Source organism: Balaenoptera borealis, assembly GCF_965194805.1.
Source record: "Balaenoptera borealis genome assembly, chromosome: 20".
Lineage (NCBI taxonomy): Eukaryota > Metazoa > Chordata > Mammalia > Artiodactyla > Balaenopteridae > Balaenoptera > Balaenoptera borealis.
The window spans coordinates 47,769,018-47,787,836 of NC_138879.1; the positions used below are offsets into that span (position 1 = coordinate 47,769,018).

Consider the following 18,819-nt stretch of genomic DNA (forward strand, 5'->3'; position numbering starts at 1 on the left):
TGAAAGGAGAGGAAAAAAAAATTTTTTTTAATTCTCTATGAAAAGCAACAAGGTGGCCTTCAGCACTGGAAGATAAGAACTTGATGAGACTTCTTTCATACGTCTTACAGTTCAGTGTAGTTTTATTTGTAATCTCATGGAAGGGAAGGTCACATCTTTTCAGAATTGGGTCCTTCCCTAGCCCACAGATATCTCAAGGGGTGAGTAGGGCAGACCCCATGCCAGGGGGGACTCAACTGGAGCCCAGCAGCTTTGTTTCCAAGTAGAGACCAGGGCGGAGGCAGAGGGACAGGGGACACAGGACACAGGAGGGTGAGCAGCAGAGCCCAGGGGCTGGTGTTCTTGTCCTGGCCGCCTTCTGAGAAGCCAAAGTTGGGGAGTTCCTTCCTGGCCCTCGAGTGACCTGATAGAGAGGAAGAATCAGCAGTGGGGGCACCCCCCTGGGCAGAGGGCCTCCCCCAACACTGCTCAGGACAATTGCAGACCAACTGGGGGGTCCCACCCCCAGGTGGCCACCCCGGGCTGAGGAGCCACAGGCTGCTGGGGCCTGAGTTAACTCTGGGGCCCGGGCTCCCCCTGGTCCGGGGGCACCACCCCAGAGGGGAAGGCAGGGCTGCGGGAGAAAGGGCAGTGGCCCTCCCACTACAACTGGAGGAGCAAACTCCCCACTCCAGGCCTCTCTGTCCTCATGCTGCAGGGGGGGCCCCCCAGGGCTGTGAAGGCCACGCGACCAGGGGAAGGGGCCCAACTCGGGGGCTCAGTGACCGTGCGTCTCTAGACTCCTGGGACCTCGAGTCGGCAGTACCTGGCTGCTGAATCCTAGGGACCCCCCCATAGGATAGATTCCCTCGTAGGGCAGAGTTTCATAGAGCACCTTATAGAGAAGGTCCTAAAAACCAGGCTGAGAGAGATGTGGTGTTACGCCCTGGAGCCTGACCCTCAGAAAGGGTCAGTAACCCACTGGGCTCCACAGAGCTTATGTAAGTGGTGGAGCTGGGATTTGAACCCAGGGCTGTCTGACCTCAAAGCCTGGGCCGGTTTGTGGCGGACATCAAAGAGAATCGGCTATGGAAGTCAGGGTCTGAAGGGGGCAAGGCAGGTAAGGAGTCTAAGAACCAAGATCTCTGGAAGCACTGAGGAAGGAGGGGAGGCAGCCCCCAGGCGTCCTCCAGGAGAGGTGCCTTCCCGGCAGGGGCCAGCCTGAGCGAAGGCGAGGAGGCTGAGGGAGAGAATCTAGGTCCAAGCCAGGCTTCCCAGCCGCCCAGACCACGCCTCCTGCAGACACCCTCCCCCCGCCACACACCTGGGCACGCACCTGGGAGGCAGGATCCTCCTGTTGTAGTTTCCTAGGGCTGCGCTAACAAATGACCACCAACTGGGTGGGTTACGACACCACAAATCTCATACCTTCCAGTTCTGCAGGGTGCGAGTCCGACATAGGTCCCACTGCGCTACAATCACATGTCAGCAGGGCTGCGTTCCATTCTGGAGGCTCGAGGGGAGAAGCTATTTCCCATTCCTTTCCAGCTTCTAGAGGCACCCCCTTTGTTTGGCTCGTGGCCCCTTCCTCCATCTTCAAAGCCAGTGTCGCCTCTCTGACTTTCTCCCCTTGTCACGCTCCTTCAGACTCTTCTCTCGCCTCCCTCTTCTACTTTTAAGGGCCCTGTGATGACGTGGGACGTGGCCCACCCACATCATCCAGATAAACCCCCTGTATTGGAAGTGCAGCGTCTTAACCACTGGATCGCCAGGGAAGTCCCCAATCGGCCTGTTTTAAAGTCAGCTGATTAACAACAGCGTTAATCCCCCCTTTGCCAGGGGAGAGCGCTTATGCACGGGATCTGGGGGATTGGAATGTGTTTGGCGCCGTTACATTGCCCATCACCCTCTGACACTCAGAGGATCATTTTTGCTCTCTCCAGGCAAATAAGCTCAGAACGAAAACTCTCCGAAACACTCTGAACCCCACATGGAACGAGACCCTCACTTACTACGGGATCACAGATGAAGACATGATCCGAAAGACCCTGCGGTGGGTGAGACCCCGGGCCGTCGGCTCCCCCACCCCACCCAGCCTTGTCCACAGGGCAGGCCCTCCCCACACCCCCCGGCCCACCGCCTGCAAATCCGCACTGACTTTGGAAGCAAATTGAGAGGCCCCTTGCCCTCCAGGATCTCGGTGTGTGACGAGGACAAATTCCGCCACAACGAGTTCATCGGGGAGACGCGGGTGCCCCTCAAGAAGCTGAAGCCCAACCACACCAAGACGTTCAGCATCTGCCTGGAGAAGCAGCTGCCGGTGAGTGGGCCACGACCTCCAGTCGTGGGCTCTGCAGCCGTCCAAGGCCCACCCTGCTGTGAGCGCAGGGCCAGGAGCATTTATTGAGCACCTACTATGTGCCTGGCACAATTGCAGGTGCTGGGGAGACAGATAAATCTCCCTGCCCTCATGAAGTTTGGGCGGGAGACAGACCAAAAATGAAATAAACCACCCAAACAGATAGTCTGTTCAGCAGGGATAAGGGCCGAGAAAGAAAGCATGAGAGGAGTCAATGGGTTAGACGGGTGCTCTGGGAGGGGTCACCTGGCGAGCAGGGAATATTCCAGGCAGAGGGAACAGCAGGTGCAAAGCCCTGTATGGAAAAGCGCCCAGCCTGTGGAGGCACAGGCAAGAGGTCAAATGAGAGGGGCAGAGAGAGCGAGAGGGAGGGGGTCCTGGGAGCTGAGAGCAGAGGTTGGGGGTTGGGGAGGCTGGGAGGACTCTGGCCTTTTATCCCTGAGTGAGATGGGCCACAGGAGGGTGCTAGGCAGGGGCCAAGGCATCTGAGGGCATTTTAACAGGCTCCTCAGAATGGGAGGGAGTGGAGGGCCAGGGCGGGGAGACCAGCGGGGTGGAGGGAGGAGCAGGACTCAGGCCTAGGCGGGGCAGCAGTGGAGGCAGGAGAAGGGCTGAAGATCAGCATCCTCAGGCCTGGGGCCCGAGCACCTGGGAGGATGAAGGGTCATTAACTGGGATGCGGAGGACCATGGGAGGAGCAGCTGGGGATGCTCGGAGCGCACCTGGAGCACGTGAGGCGTGAGGTGCCTGTGAGATACCCAGAGGGGACAGAAAATCATTCTTTCCTAGAAATTGCAATTGTTTGAAAACGTCAAAACCAATTTTGCCCCCTGGTCGTCTGCAGCAGCTGAGCCCTCCCAGAGTCTCTGAGCAATTTTCCCCTCCCCCTTCTCCTCCCCGCCCCGTTCCTTCCCCTCCCCAGGCCTGCCTTCACCCAGTTCAGAAGGGCCGGGAGGGGTTGGCCAAGAGGTCCAAGGCCCGGGACCCTAAGAAACATATGCCTTTAGGGACTGCATGGTGTTCAGGGTACAGTCCCCTCCCCAGGACGATCCCCTACCAGAGGTCTGGGCAATGGGAAAGCTCAAGAGGACAGAGTCCAGTGGCTGTCCCCCGAGTGCCTGTACCCCTCCCCCACAGGGCCCTGAGACACATGCTTAGTGCAGCCTGGCCTGGAACAAGTGACCTGAGGTCAGACCTCCCTCCCAGAAACCCAGCTCTGTCTTTTTGCATAAGTTGAGCAAATTGTATTCCATTGTCACATTCTCTCCCACTCATAGATATTTGTGTGATGGAGATAACCTTTTTAATTTTATTATTAGTCACTAACCATAGGTGACCCAGTTTCTCCAAATGATATATGTCACTTATAAAAGGCAACACCAACTCCTGCTGGAGTTGTGTTTCTGAGTTTTGATCCCTGACTTAAACAAACACCTGTGTGGTGTGAGTGTGAATTGTGTGTGAGCAGTGTGAGCGTGGAATGCATGTGTGAGCACCTGTTTCATGCATGGGGGGGGGTGTGAAAGCACGCATGCTTGTCCACCAGGTGTGATCAGGGACTTGCTTAGCCTTGCTTGAATTTGCTAGGATCTCATTGGTCCAGTTCAGGGACCCACAGTGACAAGGGTGCAATTCAGGATAATCAATCGGCAGTAAAGATTCATTTTGATGATACCTTTTAGATTTTACATAGCCTTGTAAACCTTATTCGTTCTCTGTAAATACTGAACGATGCCCAGTTCAATGGTCTTCATGTGAAACAATCCAAAGTATATCCTACCCTAAAAAAACAGCTGAAAATATCCCGGCTCATTTATACTGTTTAATTTTCACACATCACAACTGCCACAAGAGCCATGGTTTAGTGAGGCTGTCATACACAAAGCCCTAGGCCCGAGTGGCAGGTAGTTAAATCTCACCCGCCTCCTCTGAGCCACGGGTACAGGCTGCCTGAGCACTGTGTTGAGAAGATACTGAGGCTGCATTTGAGCTCGGGGTGAATGCAGTCATCAGCTAGCCATGTCTGCTCTGGGTGTGGGAGTTGGGGAAGGTAGTCCTTCCTTCACCTAACAGGAGCCCCATCTCCAGAGAGGTGCAAGCATGGCCCCTGCCCGTGAGGGGCCACGTGAGGGGCCGTTTTAGTGCCAGGCAGCGAACAGTCAAGAGCAGAGGGACCGAGTGCAAGAGGAGCCTGGCAGAGAAACCTAGGAGGGGGCTTTGGGGGTCATAGGGCTCAGGCTGGGTGGACAGAGGGTAAAGGAAAGGGGTTCCAGGTGAGTAGCAGCTGGAAGGTGGAAACAGGTGGTCTCAGGAGGGTGAGGAATGGTCTCAGTGGGCTGGCTGGCGTGGGGAGGCCACACAATGAGGCCTAGAGTTGAGGTCTGATCCCAGAGGCAGGCGCTAGCCTGGGCAGGCCTAGGCCACACCCCACCTGCCTCCTAGCTCCCCCTGGGGTTGGGAATGTGCCTAAGAAGCTCCAAGAAGCACCTTCCAGGGGGCCAGGGCCAGGGTGACCCCTCACCACCCACCAGGCTCCATTTGGCCCGGGCCCGTGGCTGCAGGAGAGGTGGGAGCAGGCAAGGACAGCCGAGTGACCGCCCACCTGCCCCACAGGTGGACAAGACAGAAGACAAGTCCCTGGAGGAGCGGGGCCGCATCCTCATCTCCCTCAAGTACAGTTCGCAGAAGCAGGGCCTGCTGGTTGGCATCGTGCGCTGCGCACACCTGGCTGCCATGGACGCCAACGGCTACTCGGACCCCTACGTGAAAACGTGAGTGTGCAGCCCAGGCCAGCCGCCTCCTTCCCCACTTTCTCACCTCCAGCGACTGGGAGGTCCATGCGTCGAGATCAGTAGTCCATGTGGCAAGTAGTTGTGTGAAGCACAGGGGGTGCTGTGCCCACGAGGTCATACTCCTCTGTGCTCCTTGGGCAACTCTGTGGGTTGAGTCTGGCCAAACCCATTTCTCAGATGAGGAAACTGACATCCATAGAAGTTGAGTGGCAGCCCAGTCACACAGATAGAGAGCAGTTATCTCCTGGTGTTTGGTTCAGGTCTCTCTGTGGTCATGGGGCCCAGGAAGGGCTGTGAGCAGGTTGGAGGGGACAGGAGACCGGGAGATCCAGTGAAGGGACTCCATCAGGACTTAGGGCTGGGCACATGTGGGCAGTGCTCTGCGGTACCACAGACACAGATAGGGAGGGGTCCACCCAGCTCTGCCAGGTGGGGTTTCTGGTAGCACTGGGGAGAGACTTAACTCAGGGGCCCCAGAGCCGTGAACCTGGGTCAGGACAGGCTGTGATCCTAGCTCAGGCAGGAGCTGGTGGCCGTTTGGAGAGGGATAGAGCCTGTTTTTTGGTGACCACCATCCGTGCTTTGGTGCGCTCCACACACACAAAAGATGGACGTAGTGAGGTTGTCTTGAAGGGTAGGACTTGGGGAGGAATTTGGCTCAGCAGAAAGGAGGTGTTTCTGCTCAGGGAAAGGGACAGAGGATTTAAGATAGTTAAGAAGCAGGGATGGTTCTGGCCTCAGGGGACAGTAAGGAGGCCCAGGTGACAGAGGCCATCACAAGGACTACTGGTTTCCTGCTTAAAAAACAATGTTGGGCCCCAACTTCATCCATTAGCAAGACAGTGATTTCCAGTGGATCAGAGACCACTGGGAACGGAAATGCTGTAATAGCTCAGGAAACAATTAGACTCTTAAAAACAGTGGCGGGAAAGTAAGTGATGGTAGCCTAGGAAGACGCATCCGCCCTGTAGCCGCATCATTTCCCTTCCAGGCCTGTGTCCTAGAGACCCAGGCCCTGGCGGACAGCTGCTTTTGTAGCATTGCTTGTGATAGCGGTAAGATGGAAACAGCCTAGCGTTCACCAGATTAATAAGATGTGGCATCTGCGTACAGTGGAGTACTATGCAATTGAAGTGAGTGAGTGAGGACCAGGTGAATGAACGCGGACACAGCTATGCTGAGCCCAAAGCAAACTGTAGTGGGGGCACCAGTGTGATACTGTAGTGATTGTCTCTGGGGAGGGAGGACGGTGCCTCCACCTGTAACTGTGATGCTAGAGGTTTTTTTTTTAAATTTTTATTTTATTTATTTTTGGCTGCGTTGGGTCTTCGTTGCTGCGCGCTGGGCTTTCTCTAGTTGCGGCGAGCGGGGGCTACTCTGTTGCAGTGCGTGGGCTTCTCACTGCGGTGGCTTCTCGTCGCAGAGCACGGGTTCTAGGCACACAGGCTTAGTTGCTCCGCGGCATGTGGTATCTTCCTAGACCAGGGCTCGAAGCCGTGTCCCCTGCATTGGCAAGCGGATTCTTAACCACTGGGCCACCAGGGAAGGCTGGTGTGAAATTTCTAAATCGGGCTCAGTTCCCACCTGCCAAGTTGATAGGAATTCCAGGGTCTCATGCTGGGTTATCCAGAAAATAGGGTCTCACCTGGTACAACAGAGGGTCCAGCCACCTCCCACAGCCAGGGAGAGGTAGCCCTGGCAGGGCCTGTCCACTGTGCCTGGGGCTCCCCCTGCCACAGGTGTGGTAGTTGCTGGGCCCACCCTCCAGCCATGAGCCGGGTCAACGTGGCCTTACAGGCAGCTCTGTGGGTGGCCCCCTGTATCAGAGGGAGGCCCCCAGCAGCCTAGAAACCCCTACATCTGATTGAAATTCCCTGGGTGAGTTGCAGGGGCTGCTGCTCGGGCCTCCTCAGGGCTCCCTATCTCTGAAAGGCCCCTTCATGGACCGTGGGCCTTCTCTTTGCTAAAAGTAGGGGAAATAAAGGCACAGGTGAGATTCTGAGCAGAGCATCTGGGGCCCCGAGAAGAGCGCTACATGGAAGTGCCAGGTGGAGGATGCCGAGGGGCAAAGCTGGATGGGCCAAGGCCTTTTGTCGGCACCCTTATTTTTATAAACTTCACCCCAGATGACAGCTACCTCAGTTTCCCCAGGCTAGAAGCTGACCCCAAGTCCAGTTCTTCAGGGTCTGATGATGGTTAACAATCGTCATTAACACGTACCGAGTAATTGCCGGGTGCCAGGGCTGTGCTAGGCCTCTTTGAAGCCCCCCAGCAGCCCCGTGCGGTACTTGTTACCATCTCCATCTCACACCCAGGGGCACTGAGAAAGCTCAAAGCAACTTGCTGTGCTGCCCTGGGCAACCCCTTCCTTCTCCAGCCCTCTGCTGTCTGTCTGCTCACCTGAGGGGCCTCAGGTGAGCAGCAGCCGCTGTGCAGAAGGCACCAGCGGTGGCACTGGTAGGGAGGCTGCATGAGCCCTGGTGGCCAAGGCAGGAGGGGGTGCTGATAGCGAGGGTGAGCAGCCATGTGCGGGCCCCTGGAGCGTGGCCAGGGTGCACTTCTCGCCCACACAGGCCACACTCCCTCGGGAAGCTCCCCTACAGTGGTGAGGTGAGGCGAGAAGGGACTCCAGGCAGGGAGACAGCATAGACAGAGGCCTGGGGGCAGGACAGGCGATGACCCCTAGCTGGGGCCTTGTGAGGCTCACTAGATGGACACTGGCCGTGCAGCGCTGAGGGAGCCTGGGACAGCTTCCCTTCAGGGCCTTCCGGAGGCAGGGCTGGGAGACACTCCCACTGTGCAGGACCGCCCCCATCCCGCCTCCTCGCCCCCAAAGTAAAACAGGCAAAGACGAGTCAAGAAGTGCATGGAAGCTTGTAAGGAATGCAGAAATTCACCATCTCTGGGTGAGGGTTTAAGGGACCCCCCAACCTGTTTAAAAAGTCATCTTTACTGAGGTATAATTTACATCCAGTAGGTTTCTCCCCTTTTGAAGTGTGACTGACTGACGTATACAATCTTGTCACCACCACCACAGTTAAGACCCAGATACCATCACCCCAGAAAGGTCCCCTGGCCCCAGTCAACCACTGATTTGTTTTCTGTCGCGACAGTTTTGCCTTTTCCAGACTTTCTTATAAAGGCAACTCCTACATAACCTAATGATCTGGGGAGCCAGCCGCGGGGTGCCTGAGCCCGGAGTTCAGTCTGTAGGTCTGCACTGCCAAGTAGTCGTCCGTCAGGTCACTTCCTGTTGAAGTGCATGGGGGCTGTCCCCAATTTCTGACGGCTGTATAAAGCTGCTAAAGAACAGGTTTTTGTGCAGACCTGTGTATTCATTTCTCTCTCCACCCCCAACTTCTGTTAATACATATTTTCTAGTGTTTCTATAATGAACCAGTATTTCTTATGTAATAACAATCACAACTTTTTTAAAAAGTGCACAGAAAAGCAATAATGAGGTGCCACTTTCTATGTTCACTGATCCCACCCAGTGCCAGGCATCAAGTTGGGTACCGGAAGCTGGTGGTGGGTGAGACAGATGTGGTCCTGTCAGCAGGAGCAGGGCAATTGTCACTAGTGTCCATGCAGGGACAGGGTAAGAAGCTTTGCAAAGGAGAGGGCCTGGCTTCTGAGCACCAGCCCTGTGCCGAGCAGCTGTGTGACCTTGGGTGAGTCCCTCCACCTTTCTGAGCCCCAGATGAAGACTGCTGTTCTGCATCAAAGTCTAAGGAGCTGATGCCCGTGGAGGGAGCTGGCCCGCAAGCAGGGCTTCCCTCTTTCCCTGCAGGAAGCACTGCTGTCACTGCCCAAAAGACCTTTTTTCCTTCCTCAAAGATCCAGTGAGGTAGCAGCAATGGTTGTACAACTCAGGGACTATGCTAAAAACCGCTGCGTTATACACTTGAGAAAGATGAATTTTATAGCGTGTGAATTCTATCTCCATAATCTGCTATTACAAAAAGAAGAGCTCTAGCAAGGGACCAACTTTGCTAAAAATGTTTTTCTGGTGGGAAATGTGAGCTGTGAAAATTAGACTTCCAGAAATAAAGAAAAATCCTCTTTCCTAGGGGACGGAGGGGCTCTGTGACATCAGCAATGGGCTGTGAACAGAGGTCCAGGTGATGAAGGACCCACTTGCTTCTCCCACTGCACTGACTGCTCACCTTTGTCACACAGTAGTGCTGGGGACACCAATGGTTAGGATGAACGGGAGGCCTGGGAATCTCTCTCTTCCAAGCCCTGCTGGCTCCACGTGTACTCAAGAGTGTCTTCTCTCTTACCCTCTGTCTATTGATTGGTTATAATTCCAGATACCTGAAGCCAGATGTGGACAAGAAATCCAAACATAAGACAGCAGTAAAGAAGAAAACCCTAAACCCAGAGTTCAACGAGGTACGAGAGGCTGGTGAAGCCATGAGCCACTCAATCTCCCTCAGGACAGGGGACCCCGGAGGGACTGGGTTTTTCAAGGGTCACTGTGGGAGCTGGAGGGTGGGGAGGGACTGACAGGAGAGGCCCCAGCCGTGGGATAGGAGGACTGGTGGGAGAGGTGAGGCCAGGCTGAACCAGGCCAAGGTGGTGCAGATAGAAGTGAGGAGCGGCCTGGAAAACTCTTCGGAGGATTGAACTGATGGGACTGTAGCCATGTTGGATGTGGAGGGGATGGTGTGAGGATGTGAGCGGCCCCAGGAAGGTGGGCGCAGATAGATACCCAGGTCCTCAGCCCAGGCGGTGGGTGCAGCCGGAGAGGAGCTCCGGGGAACGAGATGAGGGAGAAGAGCCTCTGACACAGCCTGAGTGACTCGGGTGCAGGCAGAGAAGGCCGAGGAGGTGCTGCCAGGGAGCGAGGGGGACACCAGATGTTGAAGGATCCTGGAAGCTGGTGGGAGAGAGGGTTCCACAAAGGAGGGCGTGGTCAGCAGAATCAGACCCAAGAGAGGTCAAGCACGCCAAGGCTGCCAAGTGTGCGTTGACTTACAATAAGGAGACTCTTGAGGATCCTGAGAAAAGCAGCTTCAGTGACAAAGGGGCAGGTGGGTCAGAGGGAAGGGGGACCCTGAGGATCTCAGCTGGGCTCTAAGAGGGAAGTGGGTGAGATGGGTGAGAATCCATTATCACCCACTGCTGTGCACTGGCCACCCTCCTGGCCACCGGCCGACTTGTCATTGGTCCTGACACTCCCCTTCTGGCCACCAGGAATTCTGTTATGAGATTAAGCATGGGGACCTGGCCAAGAAGACCCTGGAGATCACCGTTTGGGATTATGACATTGGAAAATCCAACGATTTCATCGGTGAGAGGACACGATGGGAATGCTCTTTAGCAACATGCCCATCCTGGGTTCAGCAAAGGGCAGGGGCCCTGAATCAGGCCACAGTCCTGCCTTCCTGGCCTGTGGGGAAAGTTGGGGCCATAGACATGATCCAGCCTGACCCCATGTGACAGAGAAAGAGGCCCAGAGAGGGAAAGAGGCCTGGCCGAGTCACACAGCAGTCTGTGGTGGAGCAGGGGTAAGAGGTGATGATGGTCAGCCCCTCAGGCTGGACTCTGAGCCCTTGTGGCCCCAAATTTCTGGTGGGCTTGGTGGCTGTGCACAGTGGAGCTGCCCTGGCACCAACACATGCCACTGTGCTGCCCCCCAGTACTGCTCTGGTCCTGGGTAAAGGAAGAGCAGGATCCCTGGGCCCTGATTGGGGGAGTGGGGGGGGGGGGGGCTCCAAGAGTGTGGCAGTCAGACCACGGTCCACCCTCAGAGCGGGTGGGCAGGGAAGAGAGTCTGGCCTTGGAGCACAAAGTCTGGGAGGGGTGCCAGGGGGTACTGGTTCCAGAGAAACCCTGAGAGTCAGAGGTCACCGTGTCCCGGCTGCCTCTCGGCTCCCCTCTGCAGGCGGCGTGGTTCTGGGCATCAATGCCAAGGGCGAGCGCCTGAAGCACTGGTTTGATTGCCTGAAGAACAAGGACAAGCGGATCGAGCGCTGGCACACGCTCACCAACGAGCTCCCGGGGGCCGTGCTCAGCGACTGACCCACCCCCACCTGCCCGCTGCACCTACCCCTGCCCGGCCCAGCACAGGCCTGGCCCTGGGCTTCCTCAGCTGCCACTAAGGGCCTCGCCCCCATGTTTGGGGAGATCCAGGATGCCTGCTTGGACACAGAGCCACTGCAGCCCCCACTTAGAGGCCATGGAAGGCCCAGCCCCACCGAGGGACAGCGGGGGCAGAGAGCTGGGCCTGCTTTCGGCCCCCTGGGGCCTGAGAGGGCCAGAGGTGGAAGAAGAGGACCCTGGCCTCAGCACCCACCCGGAGGAAGTAGATGGGGCAGTCCAGAAGACAAGGATCCTACTAGAGGTCAGCAGTGAGTTGCAGGGGACCCCAGGCTGAGAGAGCAGGGGTGCCATCAGGGAGAGGGGCAGTAAGAGAAGGAGACTTTGGGCAGGGGCAAGACAGGACTCTGAAGAAAGTTCATTCCCAAAAGGAGGTTCTGACTACATCTGTTCATCTCTGGCATGACTGGGTGGGTGGAAAAAAGTTGACCTGAGAGCCAGGAGTCTGGTAAAGATCCTGGAGCTCCCAGTGAACGTGGGCACAGTCCAAGCGCTTCACTCAATGATTCCACAGGCCCCTGGGGATGAATGAGACCCAGGGCCTGCCCTCAGGGAGGCCCCCATCTAGTCAGGGAGCTGCAAACAAACCATTACAATGGGGGTGTGAGGAATGCCAAGGCCAGCCTGACCCACCTGCACATTCTGTGGATTCTGCTGACTCGGCTGGGAGAGCAGGGAGGGCTTCCTGGAGGAAGTGATGCTTTAGCAAGGCCTTGAACAGTGAGTGGAGTTTCTAGGCAGACAAAGGGGGAAGAGCAGTGTAAGCAGTGGGAACCATATACAAGGCCTGGAGGGGAAAGGCGATGTGGGCCAGGGGCACTGTCTGGGACCCAGGGTCTCTCTGGGAGAGGGAGCAGTGTTTGTTAGGGGCAACAGCACCCAGTCCTGCTCCCACCCCACCCCTAGCTGCCAGGTCAACTGGGCTTGTAGACATAGGGGGAGTGGCTTAAACTGATGTTGGTGCACGGTCAAGTTCGGTTCTCAGAGCCAGCTCTCCTACCTTTGATCTTTCTCCTCCTGAGGAAGCTGGAGGATGGATCCTGCCTCTCGCTCCAAGCTCAAGCATCAGGTCAGTTGCAGTCAAGAAGAGAAAGAGTCTGTTTTGCTTTGCATGAAAAGAACCAAAAAGTCCTCCTTGTCCTTACCCTCCTCTCCCCTTCCCCCACCGCCCCCCCCCGGGCCCTTCTGGGTTCAGGGTTGGGAAGAGGGGAGCCCCAGGTGGCTGCCCCTGCATCCTAGCCCTACTGAGATCCCTTTCAGGAGTACTCAGCAGCAGTCCGGGGCCTCGTTTCTGGGAAGGGCTGGTTCTGTCTTCCAGGAGCTAAGAAAGAGCCCCCTGCACCCTGGGTGAAGGTCTCCAGCAAGGGGTTGAGGGCATCAGAATCTTGGGCCCAGGCCTGAAGCCCCAAACTTTTCCTGCCGACTAAGGGGCCTTCAGGAATGCTGGATGAACAAATGCAGAACCCAGGAATTTCTGTGTTCAACCCATCACTGCACTGATGGGAAACAAAGCCCAGAGAGGGAAAGTGACCTACCTGAGGCCTTCCAGCCCTACCACAGCTGGGGCAGACCAGGTTCCATGGCCCCTGCCCCACCACCTCCAGCCCAGAGCTCTGGACACCACACCCACACCAACGCTTGTACAGGGCTCACAGGGGCACTGGGGCTAGACCTTATGCTGCAGACACAAAGCACATTACCATCTGAGGCCTGGGGTGATGATGTGAATCCCACCAAGTGCCCATCAGCCTTTTTCCATTTTGCAGGGGAAACAGGACTCCAGCCCCCATACAGTACCTGGCAAACTTTGCTGGTCAGGGAGTCTTGGTTTTCCCTAAGAAGGCTTTGTGTGTGGTAAGGGTTTTACAACCACTGTCTTGATGAATCTTCACAGCCCTGTGAGATGGGTTTAATTGCCATCGCCATTTGACAGATGAGGAAGAAGATTCAGAGAGGCTGAGTCTATTTATGAGGAACCTTGTGTCTAGGTGAACTCTGGGTTATCGTCTTAGCTTTGCCTTTTGGGCGGTGGGGGCAGGTTTCTCATTCAGAGAGGAGCTTCACGAATTCCCTGTAAACACACGGAAATGCTGAATGGCCAAGTTACAAGTACACCTAGAGCCTCACCTAGTACAACTTCCTTGTTAGGCACGTGGGGAAACTAAGGCCTAGCAAGCAGAAGGGGCCTACACAGGACCCAGTTGGGATAAGAACCCAGGACACCTGGCACCCAGTCCAAGGCCTTCTACTGCCCTAGACTGTGCAAGAGCAGATTTGGTCCTTAAACATGGTCCCAGCTGACCACAGGGACAGTCAGGCTGGGAGGTGGGGCTCCTGGACAGCTAGCCTGAGTGCAGGATGGGGCACTTGGGTAGAAGACCTCCCAGGGAGAACCTTCACTAGGACCCTGGCACTGTTCTGGACCCCTTACAGGTTGTCTCTCTGTTTGTTAGAGAAAAAGGCGCTTTGAGAAGCTGCAGTGTGAGCTCTCCCTTTGACCCCAACCTGGCATCTTTCCTCTGCTCCCTCAGCCCCACAAAGACGGTGAATTTGACGCCAAACAAAAACAAAACAAAACAAAGTCATTCCAAAGTCAGATGTCAATAACCAGGGGGGTCACCAGGTGTGTGGCATCCACCGCCACCCCCACCCCCCTGCCTAGGTCTCAGCACCCACCACCACCACTAGCCAATCCCCCACGGGCCCGTCTTCCAACCCTGAAGCGGTAACCTCCTGACCTCTAGTGGCGAGAGCGAGGAACTGCATCTCCTGGCCCGAGCATGTCTTCCCTTTGTTCCTTCTCCAACCGAGAGAACCTCCCGATGCATGGACTCTGGCTGTCTTCGACGCAGACTCGTGCACTGCTTACCACCGTTTTGCTATCATGTGACGGCTGCAGAAACAGTCCTGAAACTGCAGCCCCACACACAATTTTTGTACTTTTGTCTGACCTACCCGAAGGTGTCCTTTTTAAGTCTTATTTGTTAATATTTATAATGACATATAATCCAAAGTAAATGGAAACGTTCATTGTCATCATATGGGCTTGGGAGACTCATCTTAATAGATTTGAATGGGTGAGCAGGAAAGAACGAGACCCCGGCAACCAGGGCTTATTATGCACATTGTCTCATTTACTCTTAACCAAGAATCCATTTGAGGTAGGTGCCCATGTTACAGATGCGTAAAATATTTGTGCAGAATCACAGCTGGTTAGTGACAGACCAGGATTCAACTTATGCCTCCCAAGACATTTTATGCCACGTTATTATCTACACATCCAACCAACAGCTGTGGAGTGTAAACTCCAAGGCCAGACACTGGTCTAGGCACCTGGGGCAGATTCATCAGCAAGACAGTTAATAAACAGTAAACATAACGGTAAAAGATGACAAGGAAAAAAAAAGGATAAAGGAATCCTGTGGGCAGGGGAGGCTGGGCTTAAATAGGGAGATGTGGTGGGCCTCCAGAGAAGGTGACTTTTGAGCTTAGGCTTGGAGGAGGTGAAGGGGGTAGTTCTGGGGAGACTTGAAGTGCTCCAAGTGGAGGGAACAGCCAGTGCCCCTAGAGGTGGGGGCAGGCTTGGGGCGACAGGAACTGCAAGGAGAGCGATGTGGGTGGAGCAGGTTGGGGCAAGGAAAGAAGGGTAGATGAGAGCATAGGGAACAGGGGACCGGATCAAGGACAACATTATAAAGTCTGTGGCTTTCACTCTGTGTGAGATGGGAGCAACCCTGGCTTACCTGTGAACAACCTGTGGTCTGCGGTGATCAGGCCCAGTTTGGAGGTCCCTCTGGTGGTGGTGTGCCCGTGGGTCCAGGGTTCGAGGTCAGTATCCAGAGCAGCGGTGGCTGGGTCCTAACAAGAACCAGCTGTAGCATGATTTGGTCAGTGTTCTGGCCAACCTCCCTTAGCAACCGCCTCTGTGCTGGCCTAATTTTCCAGGCCTCCCGCCCATTCTCTGAAGTACCCAATACCCTTCCAGTGCATTCCTTTTCTGCTTACGTTAACTAGAGTCGGATCCTGTTATTTTCAACAGAGAAACCTGCCTGGTGATCTAGTGCAATCTGATCATCTAGGTCTCGAGCATCACCTCTTTGTGAGGCCTGTCTTGACAACCTCAGTCACTTTCTCCCGCATCAGCCTGCTTTCTTTTCTTCACAGCACTTACCACCAAAATCACCTTGTGTATTTGCTTATTCCTTTCTCCCTTCACTAACCTTCATGAGAGTAAGGGCCACACCTGTCTTGTTTACCACAGTAACCCCAGACCAGGACTGAGCGTAGGGCAGGCCTCGAGTATTTGTTGAATGAATGGATGAAAGCTGCCAATATGGACATTGTTTGAAAGGAGCCAAATCCATGAGTCTGGAGCATGTGGTTATGAAGATGGCGGATCCAAGCCCAGGTGACTATGCACAAGACTCCTGTTAGCTCCAAAGACTTCTGGGGTACAGATGAGAAATGACCCCAAGTACCACAGAGTTCCCTGAGTAGAGAAAGGGAGAGAATGAGAGGAGGAAAGGAGAGAGAAAGGAAGAGTGGGAGGGGGATCAAGATGGCAGAGTAAGAGGATATAGAGCTCACCTCCCCCCCACATCAAAAAATACATCTACATGTAGAACAATTCTCACCAAAAACTACGTGGAAACTGGCAGAAGGACTCCTATAGAACCAAGGCTGCAAGAAAGATTCCCCCATAATCCCATCCCAGGTAGGATGGGAAGAAAAGCACCAGGTTGAGACTTGTGCCCCCAGGAGGGAACTAAGAGGAAAAGGGAGATCGTACAGGTGGACACTCACCCTGGGGAGTGAGCAGGTTGAGAGACAGACTGGGCATTCTAGTCCTGGGGTCTTATACAGAGGAGGCAAGACCCTTCGGCTGCCTGGAGAACAGCTGGGACACATAGAAAGGCTGGAGAAGCCTAGACTGCACTGGTGAGGAGTACGCAGTGCTGGCTTGCCACCAAACGGCGGAGAGAGGTCTGCCCTAGCAGCTGCCACCTTGCCACACTCTCTGACCCAAGCTGAGTGAACCCCCTGGCCCCCCTCACTCCACACCACAACTTGGCACTGAATCTAGGGCAGCCACATCCTGGAAAAAGACTCGATCTAGGGACACAGAGGTGACCCATGGGCCTGGGGTATGGTACAGGCTGAGTGGTGGCCATTGTTGGTGCTTACTCAGCGCCACAGAAGTAGCCCAGACTTCTGATGACAGTGCAGCCACTTCGACTCCTGCAACCACAATGCCATGATCCCCAAGCAAACGCTCCAGCGCACCCACTCCATGCCACAACCTTACACTAGAGCTGAGACCACCATAATAGGGGAAAAGACAACCTTGATCCGGTTCTGGGCGGGACTGCAGATACCTACACAAGCAGCACACTGGACATGTGTAAGCACACAAACCCTGCTTACTGCAGCACTCCCCTCCTTCGGGGCAAAGGTTCCAGTGTGGGCAGAAGGAAAAACACACACCTGAAGGGAACAGAGCCAGCTCCAGCCCGACCCTCAGGGCTTCCACTCCAGCAGCTTGGGAGCAGATCCCACCCAACAGGGCGACTGCGGCCAGTGAGGAGACAGGAAGTCTCGCCTCACACCCTGCACAGTCTTTGGCTCCTCCAACGCCAGCCGTACCCCCCTATCAAGGTGATAGTTGTCATCACATCCTGAGGAAAGCAGTGGGCTGGCATCCACATCAAATTCAACCCACACACCAAAGATGTTAGGCACAGTCTACACAGTCTACATAGGGATGTTCCCACATAAAAACACCCCTTCAAGACCATAACAGATAACTGTTGCACCTCAATTCATAGAGACAGAGAAAGTTAAGTAAAATGAAAACGCAGAGGAACTACTCTCTGCTGAAAGAGCAGGAGAAAACCCCTGAAGAAATAAATAATGAAAAAGAGAATCAGTCTATAGACAATGAATTCAAAAAGTTGGTAATAAAAATGCTAACTGAATTAAGACAGTAGAGGTAAGCACAGATCATTCTACCAAGGAACTAGAAATTTAAAAGACCCAATCAAATATTGATAATTCAATCTCTGAGATAAAAAGCACTCTAGAAGCAATGAATAGCAGACTAAATGACACAGAAGAATGCATAAGTGACCTGGAAGATAAAATAATAGAAATCACCCAATAAGAACAGAAGAAAGAAGAAAGGGGGGGGGGGGAGGGAGAAAGCAACATACAAGATCTATGGGATAATATAAAATGTGCCAATATTCACATTATAGGGGTTCCAGAAAAAGAAGAAAGGGATCAAAAATGTACTAGAAGAAATTATGGCTGGAAACTTCCCAAACCTAAAGAAGGAAACATATCCAATTTCAGGAAGCAGAGAGAGTCCCAAACAAGATGAGCCCAAACTGGCCCACAACAAGACATATCATAATTAAAATGGCAAAATTAAAGGTAAAGAGAGAATTCTAAACGCAGCAGGAGAAAAACAGAGAGTCATATACAAGGGAATCCCCACAAGGCTATCAGCTCATTTCTCTGGAGAAACTGTGCAGGGCAGAAGGAAGTGGCATAATACATTCAAAGCCCTAAAAAAGAAACTCCTGCAACCTAGGATACTCTATTCAGCAAGATTATCATTTAGAAAAGAAGGAAAGAATTTCTCCGACAAGCAGAAACTAAAAGAATTCAGCAATACTAAACCTACCCTAAAAGAAACGTTGAAGGGTCTACTCTAAATGGAAAAGAAGACTCTATAGGAGAGGGAAAATCCCAATAGGCAAGGCAAATATATAGTAAGGATTAAAGATCACTTAAATAAGCCAGTACTTAGAAGATTTTTTTTAAATTTTAAGAAGCAACTACAATAAACAGTAAAGGGATAAGCACAAAGATGTAAAATGATATCAAAAACTCAAAATGTGGGGGAGGGGAGCAAAAAATGTAGATCTTTTAGAATGTTTGAACTTATATGATTATCAGTTTAAAGCAATTAGATATAATTACAGGTCAATATATATGAGCCCCATGGTAACCACAAATCAAAAACCTACAATAAGGGGCTTCCCTGGTGGTGCAGTGGTTAAGAATCTGCCTGTCAATGCAGGGGACACGGGTTCAAGCCCTGGTCTGGGAAGATCCCACATGCCATGGAGCAACTAAGCCCGTGCACCACAACTACTGAGCCTGCACTCTAGAGCCCGTGCACCTAGAGCATGTGCTCCGCACAAGAGAAGCCACTGCAATGAGAAGCCCACGCACCACAATGAAGAGTAGCCCCCACTCGCCGCAACTAAGAGAAAGCCTGTGCGTAGCAACAAAGACCCAACGCAGCCAAAAATAAGAATAAATAAATAAATAAATAATTTTTTAAAAAGAAAAAAAATCTGCCTTCTAGTGCAGGGGACGCTGGTTCTATCCCTGGTCAGGGAACTAAGATCTCACATGCCACAGGGCAACTAAGCCCACACGCCACAACTACTGAGCCCACGTGCTCTGGAGCCCATGTGCCACAACTAGAGAAGCCCACGTGCAGCAACAAAAGATCCTGCATGCCGCAGTGAAGATCCCACATGCCACAACTAAGACCCAATGCAGCCAAAAAAA

General features: G+C 53.8%; 1 protein-coding gene and 1 long non-coding RNA gene across 4 annotated transcripts in view; one reads left to right on the forward strand and one right to left on the reverse strand.

Moving 5' to 3' along the window:
* Window positions 1-14,269, forward strand: part of DOC2B (double C2 domain beta) — a 49,247-nt gene extending 34,978 nt beyond the window's left edge. For 2 of the 3 annotated variants that reach the window (XM_082370738.1, XM_082370739.1), the window contains 6 exons: window positions 1,923-2,032; window positions 2,173-2,299; window positions 4,952-5,109; window positions 9,444-9,525; window positions 10,330-10,426; window positions 11,021-14,269. In XM_082370738.1, the coding sequence (XP_082226864.1) occupies window positions 1,923-2,032; window positions 2,173-2,299; window positions 4,952-5,109; window positions 9,444-9,525; window positions 10,330-10,426; window positions 11,021-11,157 (711 nt within the window). In that variant the 3' untranslated portion in view covers window positions 11,158-14,269. The remainder of the gene's footprint in view (window positions 1-1,922; window positions 2,033-2,172; window positions 2,300-4,951; window positions 5,110-9,443; window positions 9,526-10,329; window positions 10,427-11,020) is intronic. The other variant, XR_014238163.1, reaches the window with a different exon arrangement.
* LOC309617901 lies at window positions 105-18,415 on the reverse strand. Its single transcript, XR_014238173.1, has 6 exons — window positions 14,979-18,415; window positions 11,869-14,148; window positions 9,845-10,012; window positions 9,297-9,447; window positions 5,156-6,633; window positions 105-403 (listed from the first exon to the last, which is right to left on the reverse strand). It is a non-coding gene; the product is annotated as an uncharacterized lncRNA (long non-coding RNA).
* Window positions 18,416-18,819: the final 404 nt, after the last annotated feature.